General features: G+C 37.1%; 2 protein-coding genes across 2 annotated transcripts; both read left to right on the top strand.

The window, feature by feature from the left end:
• Window positions 1-295: 295 nt before the first annotated feature.
• On the top strand, window positions 296-3,068 carry LOC107045496 (glucose dehydrogenase [FAD, quinone]-like). The gene is made up of 2 exons (XM_015267797.1): window positions 296-833; window positions 1,786-3,068. The coding sequence occupies exons 1-2, from the start codon at window positions 296-298 to the stop codon at window positions 3,066-3,068; spliced, it is 1,821 nt and encodes a 606-aa protein (XP_015123283.1).
• Window positions 3,069-5,648: 2,580 nt separating this feature from the next.
• On the top strand, window positions 5,649-7,711 carry LOC107045495 (glucose dehydrogenase [FAD, quinone]). The gene is made up of 2 exons (XM_015267796.2): window positions 5,649-6,186; window positions 6,248-7,711. Exons 1-2 carry the CDS (start codon window positions 5,649-5,651, stop codon window positions 7,453-7,455), a joined length of 1,746 nt encoding a protein of 581 aa, XP_015123282.1. The 3' UTR covers window positions 7,456-7,711.
• The last annotated feature ends 1,645 nt before the right edge of the window (window positions 7,712-9,356 follow it).

The raw sequence follows: 9,356 nt of genomic DNA, 5'->3' as shown, positions 1-9,356 counted from the left end.
ATAAATGCGTGAAAATGAGTGAACCAATTTCGCTACTGCAATTTGTTTTTGTTCACCGAATCGCAGACATTTCGTAAATACAGTGGGATGATAAAAAAGCATTCAATCACCTGTGTTTTTTTTAACAGCACATCAATCCAATGACTTATCTTTACCTCAACTGGATAATTCAGAATCCGATTTACAATCGGCAACATCGTGAGGTAACATTCTGGCATTCTCTACCGTATCCCGGGGTAAGTCATAGACACTGAGATCCTTTTTTCCCATCTTCATGATGTTGATTTCTAGAAGAATGAGTGCGCAAGTTCAGATCGGGATTCTATTATTGCTGATGATGAACTTATCGTCAGGAATTAAAATTTTGGACCTTCTCGCTGATTACGGGCTTAGAAATACTTATGGAATCAAAACTGCACCATTCCCAAGATTTGCTGAATACGACTTCATTGTCGTTGGTTCCGGCCCTGGCGGTTCTCCAGTAGCCAATCGCTTATCAGAAAACCAAGACTGGAAGGTTTTGCTCCTAGAGGCGGGTAAACCGGAGGGGCTATTACATCAAATACCGATGCTGGCGGGTTCTTTCATAAATTCTGAATATGACTGGCAGTACCGAGTCGAATCTCAGAAAAAAGCGTGCTTAGGGATAATAGATCAACGGTGCACCTATCCAAAAGGCAAATCGTTGGGTGGTACGAGCTCCATAAATAGCATGGGTTACTCTAGAGGACATAAGTTTGATTTTGACCATTGGGCTGAGCAAGGAAATTATGGCTGGTCGTATGATGAAGTCCTACCATACTTTAAGAAAAGTGAAAACGCAAACCTCCGAGGTATGTACCATAGTATCAATAAACGTATTCATGTCCAAGCGATATAAATTAATTAAGGAAACAGGGATTTTGGAGAAATAAAACATTTTGATCCAATTGTCAGGGATGTGACGTTTCGCTAAGTATATTTTAGCTTCATCAGGTGCTTGATTCAATCAATCTTAGAATCTTAACTAATAGTCATGCTATTAGTTAGGATTCTCGTGTGGAAAAATGTCGCTTGTATCGTAAAAACTTAAATATAAAAATATAAACGATGTACAGTGGTTACTCCCTAACATTTAGGTTCCCTAACATTTCAGTCGGAGAGGTTGACTTCCCCCACCATCGACAACGTAAATGTGTTTGGGTAAATCTCTGTGTCCCTCTGCGCGATGGGACTGCGCAGTAAAATTACTCTCTGCGTGTAGGAATGAAACAGGCAGATTCTTTCTGTCTGTTTATCTTTTTCCTAGCTCCGCCTCCAACGGAAGAGTAAGGGCTTCCCGAACATTTAATTCCTTGAATTCTGGCCCCAGAGGCTGATATGTTAGGGAACAACCACTGTACAGCAATCACTGAACGAAGTTTACCCGCCAAAAACTCTGCAACGACGATATACTTATGATATAGTTAGCGAAATGTCGCATCCTTGACAATTAGATCATAGTGCTTTATTTCGCCAAAATTGCTGATTCCCGGATTAATGTATCATAGTATGTTTATAAGGACGAGTGCCAGGAGTTTTTTTCTTATGAAGCGTTGACGTCCGAGCCGAAGGCGAGGACTGGTCAATTGCACGAATTCAAAAACTCCATGGCACTAGTCATGAACGATAGTTTTCCCTAGTGATGTTCACTTTTACGAGTTTGGAGAAGGCCAATCTCCAGACGAGGAAAAGGAAAGAGCAGTACAGAAAAACTATTTTCAACATCATCACTCGAACATATGGTATCAATTTTCTTCACTCTAGAACCAGTGGATGAATCGTATCACGGCAGAAATGGATATTTACACGTACAAAATGCTCCATGGAATACCCCTCTCGCCACGGCTTTTTTAGAATCCGGGAAAGAACTGGGATATGATGTTATTGACTACAATGGACGACAACAGATTGGTTTTTCGTATGGCCAGCTGACAATGTTGAATGGTACACGATGTAGTGCTTCGAAAGCATATCTACGAATCAAACGATCCAACTTAGATATAATACCAGAGGCAAGGGTATCAAGGGTATTAGTCGATAACAATAATTATGCCTACGGTGTGGAATTTATAAAAAACAAGCAATCTTATCAAATCCATACTAGTAAAGAGGTCATTTTATCAGCTGGGGCAATTGACACACCGAAACTTTTGATGCTATCTGGAATCGGACCTGAAGAACATCTCAACGAATTGGGAATTAGAGTAGTAAAGAATGCTCAAGTAGGACATAATTTCTACGATCATGTAGGTTTTGCTGGGCTTACATTTTTGGTAAATCAAAGTGTCACGTTAATTGCAAACAAGATGCAAACACCGGAACCTGTACTCCAATATGCTATTCATGGAAGTGGTCCATATTCTGTAGCTGCTCTCAATGAAGCAGTGGCATTAACTCGCACAAAATATGCAACTGATGTTCGGCCAGATCTTGAATTGATGTTTCGTGCAGCAACATTCAACATGGATATCGATGGAAGGTCTGCAAAAGCCCGTCGTATAAATAAAAATATTTATGATACCGTTTGGAAACCGATAGTTGGTAAAGATGCTTTCACAATTTGGCCATTCGCACAACTTCCACGCAGTAAGGGACGGATCAAATTGAAATCATCTAACGTTAATGATGATCCAGTTATTGACCCTAATCTCTTAGACGATAACAGTGATGTGGAAATTCTTGTTGAAGGTATTAAATTGGCAATAGAGATATCGAAATCGAAAGCCTTCCGCCGATATGGCACCAAACTACATGATGTAAAAATTCCGGGATGTGAGTTACTAGAATTTGCCTCGGATGATTACTGGCGTTGTGCGATCCGACATCTAACGCTCGCCTTTAATCATGACATGGGTACTGCTAAAATGGGTCCCTCTTCTGATGCTGCTGCCATTGTTGATCCTGAATTGAGAGTGCATGGAGTCAAAGGACTGAGAGTCGTTGATGCTTCTATCATACCTGTCATGCCAGTAGGTCATTTGACAGCAACGATCTATATGATCGCTGAGAAAGGTGCTGATATGATCAAAAAATCATGGCAGAGTTAACAATAGTAGTAACAAACTAGGACATGGCAAATTTTATACCTAAAAATGCTAAGAACATTGAGGCCCTATCTGCGCAATTGTTTTTGGTAATAGAAATCGATAGCAAATATTTCGAGAAGGAACAGATCTGGTATGACAGTCAAAATGAAAAGTACGAAAATAACTGATCTGCATGGAACAATGTGTATGTCAATATGTTCATTGATGAGAGAAGGGAAAGGGACCGGGAGAGGGGAGTAGATTGACGGTGAGTCAAAGCCACGGAGATCCAGGAAGTGGATCTCATTGAAGGACATTGATCTCTACGGCTTTCGAATTCCTCGCAAATTTTGTCTAGATCTATGCAAAATTATGAAAGTCGATTGCGCACAGCAATAGAAGAAATAGGAAGGAAGGCACTGATGGCTGCAGTCTACGCTCGTTATAATTTTTTGTGGCATTAGTAACGCTAGAAAACTATATTTATATAGTAATAAAACACTTCCGTTGTCAATGTACTTTTCAACACAGTCGCTTATTTTTTTGGAAACTTGAAATGAGAATGAAAAATGAGAATGATATTTTGAGGGGCATAGTGTATTTCAGGTTAGCCTCTTGAATTTATTGTGATATTCATGTATTTTTGCAATTCTTATAAAGATTAAATATTTAGAAAAAAAGTCGCGATTTGACCATGATCTCATAGATGATGCTGTTTTTTCACCGTGTTCAATATTTCATAATTTTATCTCATAAAATCATATAATGTACATGAAAAGACACGCAATGTTCTTACAAATCACAATAGAAATGGAATCTAACCGGACATTAACCCTTAAGTGGTCGCGGAATGAGGGAATCCCTGCTATTCTTGTTTTTCCCTTTTTCCACAAAAACATCGTGAGTGAACAATTCACAAAAATTCGTATTCCTACTTTCAAATATATTGAATACAGTAACAATTTGTTTAGCTCAGACTTACACTAACTTGAAAATTTCAAAGATTTGCACCGAATGAAATCAAGTTCTTATCTAATCTGAGGACTGTTTCTTTTCTGTATTCCCATTTTCTACTTACTGAAGGTTCCAAATTATCCATAATTTTAGGCCTAGAAAGAATTCTTTATAAGAAGGTTTTTCATTTCTGTCAACAATCATCTTAAGAAATTCCATTCTCTAAGCCAATATGATCAAATACTCGTCAGCATCATTCTATAGGAATTCCCAAAGGGTGATTCATCATTTTTCATACATGTGGTGAGGGCATGTGCGATTATTGACTGATAATTCGTTTTTGAAATTTAAATCATTCTCAAATTTTTTTCACTTATCAGTGGTATAGAAAGAAGTTAATTATCAATTTTAGACCTCAGACTCAATTAGGAATAGGAAGATGTAAAAAAAAGATGGACAATTTTAAATCGAAAATAGGTGTAAACGAGTAGGTAGTGAGTTGAAATAAATAACTATAGGGGTGTATTTTGAAAAATATTGAGCAAAACAGTATCTTACAAAAAATTGAATATCCTCCAAACTAAACATTTTTTTCGGGTGTTATCGTGTAAACATTGATTGTATTATAAAAATGAAAAATGCCAATTATACATACATTTTCAAAAAACATTATATCTTCACATGTTATGACATTCTACTTCATTTCCAGACAAAAATAAAAGAACGTCTTTATTAACGATTACAAAGATTCCACCCGGAAGGAAAATAAATACCAGTTTCCATGACGAAAGACCAAAAAAATTGATTTTGAAAACGTCTAACTCGATTTTCAGCTATGAAGTAAGGTGTTGCTGGTCAAAAACTACTTGTTTTATCGGATAATTAAAATTTTTTCAGCAGACATTATGCATTTAAAATGTCGATGGAAATGAATTGTAGAAAAAATCGATTGCGCATATTCTCTTTCTGATTGACTTTGGGGTCAAAAAATTTAAGACAAACTCGTTTTATATATCAATGACAAGTGGTGGAATGTTGGGAATGATTGAAACTAAAAAATCGAATGATCAGTCGATAATTGTGGAAACCCGTTCTATGTAGGGAACATTTTGATCGATATAGTAGATCATGTATGTAGATGTGCTAAAGCGAATAAGGAACGGAGTGCAATTTCTTGTGTTCATTTTCACAAGTCACCATGCAGAACTTTGAAACCATGTTTTTTTTAAACTATATTTTACCATAATTGAAACTATTATATATTTTATTATTATTTCTGAATAAATCAAGAATACCCAGAAAACGAGACGCCGATCGATATTATGCCAAGGAGTTAATGTACGTGCAGACAAGCAAGAGTTGTTTTCTGTGCATTCATTGCTGCGATTTGTTTATTCTCACCGAGTTATAAATAAGAGATAAAACAAAGAATAACAAGTCAAGTCGAATAATTAAAACATATTAACTCACCTGTGTCATGCCTATCAATGCAATGATATATTCACACCGCAGCTGTATAACTAGTTCTTCAGTCAACCGTCCATAATATTCATGACTAACGTACTGAAGTTCTCATTCGTCTCCGGGGACAAATGAGAGACAGTCAAACAGTTTGTTTCTATTTAAACTACATTCGTCTGCTGCGCAATGGGAGTGATGATCTCAATATTATTCACATTCTTGCTGATAATGCATTTATCATCAGGAATACATATCTTGGAACTCCTTGCAGATTATGGGCTCAAAAATACTTATGGAATTGAAACCAGATTATTACCAAGATTTGCTGAATATGACTTCATTATCATTGGTTCCGGCCCTGGTGGTTCTCCAGTGGCCAATCGTCTATCAGAAAACAAAAACTGGAAAGTCTTGCTTCTGGAGGCTGGCAAACCGGAGGGAATCTTGCATCAGGTGCCAATGCTTGCGAATCATTTCTTAAACTCTGAATATGACTGGCAATACAGAACGGAGCCTCAGAAAAAAGCCTGCTTAGGGAGAATAGATCAAAGATGTGGCTATCCAAAAGGGAAGGCGTTAGGCGGGTCGAGCTCCATAAATGGAATGGGTTATTCCAGGGGAAATAAGCTAGATTTCGACCGTTGGGCTAAGCAGGGAAATTATGGCTGGTCATACAAGGAAGTGCTACCGTATTTTCGGAAAAGTGAGCGTGCACAACTACGAGGTATGTGAGAAGCTATTTTTCAATATTATCACTTGTGTGCAATTACTTTTCTATTCCACAGAACCAGTCGATGAATCATATCATGGAAAAAATGGATATGTACATGTACAAAATGCTCCATGCCACAGCGCTCTTGCAGCAGCTTTTCTGGAGTCTGGAAAAGAGATGGGATTCGATGTTATTGACTACAATGGTCGGCAACAGATTGGTTTTTCGTATCATCACTTGACAATGTTGAATGGTACGCGGTGTAGTGCTTCAAAAGCATATCTACGGGTCAAACGTGAAAACTTAGATATTGTAACAGAAGCAAGGGTGTCAAGGATTTTGATTGACATTGATCATCGTGTCTACGGGGTGGAATTTGTGAAAAGTAATAAATCATATAGGATAAATGTCAGCAAAGAGGTGATTTTATCAGCTGGCACGATCGACACGCCGAAACTTTTGATGCTATCTGGAATTGGACCCAAAGAGCATCTTGACGAATTAGGAATTAAAGTGATAAAGAATGCTAAAGTTGGATACAATTTTCAGGATCATGTGGGTTTTGTCGGCTTAACATTCTTGGTGAACCAGAGTGTCAGTCTAATTCCGAAAAACATGCAGAGACCGGAAATTGTACTCCAGTATGCCATTAAAGGAACTGGACCATATTCAATAAGTTCTGCCAGCGAAGCACTTGCATTTTCTTACACGAAGTATGCAACGGATGATCGACCAGATCTTGAATTACTTTTCCGCGCAGCTGCAACGGAGCCCAGCATGGAAAAAGATACCTACACAATCATTCCAGCTGCCCAAATGACTCGTAGTAAAGGACGATTGAAATTGAGATCAAACAATTTTGAAGATCATCCCGTAATTGATGCTAATCTCTTGGATGACGGAAATGATGTGGAAATTCTCGTCGAAGGTATTAAACTCGCAATAGAGGTATCCAAATCCGAAGCTTTCCAACGATATGGCAGTCAACTATATGATATAAATATTTCTGCATGTGAGGAATTTAAATTTGCTTTTGACGACTACTGGCGATGCGCAATTCGGCATATGGCAATCCCCTTCAGTCATGAAATGGGTACTGCTAAAATGGGACCATCCACGGACTCTGATGCCGTTGTTGATCCTGAGTTGAGAGTATATGGAGTTAAAGGACTAAGGATTATTGATGCATCCATTATGCCAGATATACCAGTGGGTCATTTGGCAGCAACAATTTACATGATTGCTGAAAAAGGCGCTGATATGATTAAACAATCATGGTAGATTCTTCACTCATATAATCAATTTTCCCTTCGCACATTAGCTATTATTATTAGATTGACTCCTATGAGTGATAATGAATTGTTTTTCAATCCAACGATGAACTATTACCTTCGGAAAAGGCGGAGATTATCCTAATGTGAAGTAAGAGGGAGTGGCACATATCAACGCGAAGTACAGGGGAGGGGGCGAGTAATTTAATTATGAGTTTGAACACTACTGTCGGTGTCAAAAGTAGAGACCACTCGAAATAAACGTCTATAAGTCAGTGAAAAAAAATCGTAAAAATATGAGACCAAATACACTGTGTAATAAAAGTATTTCGCTTGCCCAATACGGAGTTTCAAGTTTTTAATTTGATTAGTTTATTTATAATCGCTGTGAGAAGCCGAAAACCCCCCCGATTTTCAGGGTCCGTAAAAGTCGGCAAACTTTGAACCGCTAGCAAACGTACGAAAATTTTTTTTTTTAAATCGTCAATTTTTTCAGAGATTCGTATAACACCTGAGAAGCCAACCAGGGAAGAAAAAGATCGAAATTGCGATAATTATTCATTTTATTCATAGAAATGTCGACTGCGGCTATTTCGTTGTAGAATTGCTGAGCCGACCTGAAAAAAAAACAATGCATTTTGAGTTCAATGTAAAACACATTCGGTCAATAGTTTTTCAATAGACAATCTCCGTTGATTTTTAAAAAAATCAAGAAAATTTGTCAAAAAAAGTGCTGTTAAAACGATCATAACTCGTTATGGGGTTTATGGGCCCGCTCACCGCCAGTCCCTCAAAATTAAAAACACATGTGCGCCCGGCTACCTTTTTCAGGGGCGTCGATACCAGTTTCAGCCGTTTGGGCCCTTTGGGGCGCCAATATACTGTACATTGCTACTTTCCCATTAAAACAAAAATACGAACACGAATATTTTTCTTTTTAATAATTGTATCATTAATTATACGTACTAATGGGTTTCATCAATATTAATCATTTGAAACATGTGGCTACAATTAATTATTATTTGTTATTTTTAAATATAAACTCATCCACTGCTCTTAGCATTACCCAGGGTCAACGACGGGGACGTGGCAGTGGTCATGACCCCAAAAATAAATTATTTCCTATATTCGGTCCCAAAATTTTGGAACGAATACTGGAATATCATTCAATTCTTATTCAAAAATTTGCTGTTGTAATGAATTTGAAGTTCATTTTGCAGAACTCATTGATACTTGAATGATCGTATTAATGAGTGATAGTGGTTAATAATAATAATAAGAATACGCTAATGAATTCAATCTATGGGCGAATTCGCCAAATATTGGTATGGTTTTGTACCTTAAAAATTTTAATTTCGTTGAGGCTTTTCACATGGTTTTTCTTATTATTAGGAAGATCCGCAGGGATTTTTTTTTTTCAATTTTTTCCAGTTTTGATATGCTGACTACATCAATTTTTCTATTCCTTGAGTATTTGACGAAATTTTTAGTGTCAGTAGTTATCAATTTTTTAATGGAAGATTTCAAAAATTGAAATAGTTAAAAAAATATATTTTCTAAAATCAATTTTGGACAGAAAGGATCGGAGTGCCACTTTGATTTCTCAGTATGTTTTGTAAAAAAGATCACTTTGGGTAAGGAGAAAAGAAAATCTGCAATCATGGTTGGGGAAGACGGTACAAAGTGCAATTTGGTTCTTTTTGGCATTTTTAAAGCATTTCCGATGGTGTGAGCTAATTGAAACCATACTCAATTGGAAGAACTGTAAATTTCTATCGGAAGCACATTTCAGAAAATGTGGAAAAAATTTATCTCTACTGAAACCAAAAATTTCGTCAAAAAAATCAAGAAACAGAAGAATTGACGTAATGAGTAACAAAACTGGAGAAAAAATGAAAAAAAAGGATTTGG

Source organism: Diachasma alloeum, unplaced genomic scaffold, assembly GCF_001412515.2.
Source record: "Diachasma alloeum isolate Michigan unplaced genomic scaffold, Dall2.0 Dall_scaffold_00957, whole genome shotgun sequence".
NCBI lineage: Eukaryota > Metazoa > Arthropoda > Insecta > Hymenoptera > Braconidae > Diachasma > Diachasma alloeum.
This window is presented reverse-complemented; position numbering and strand designations above follow the sequence as displayed.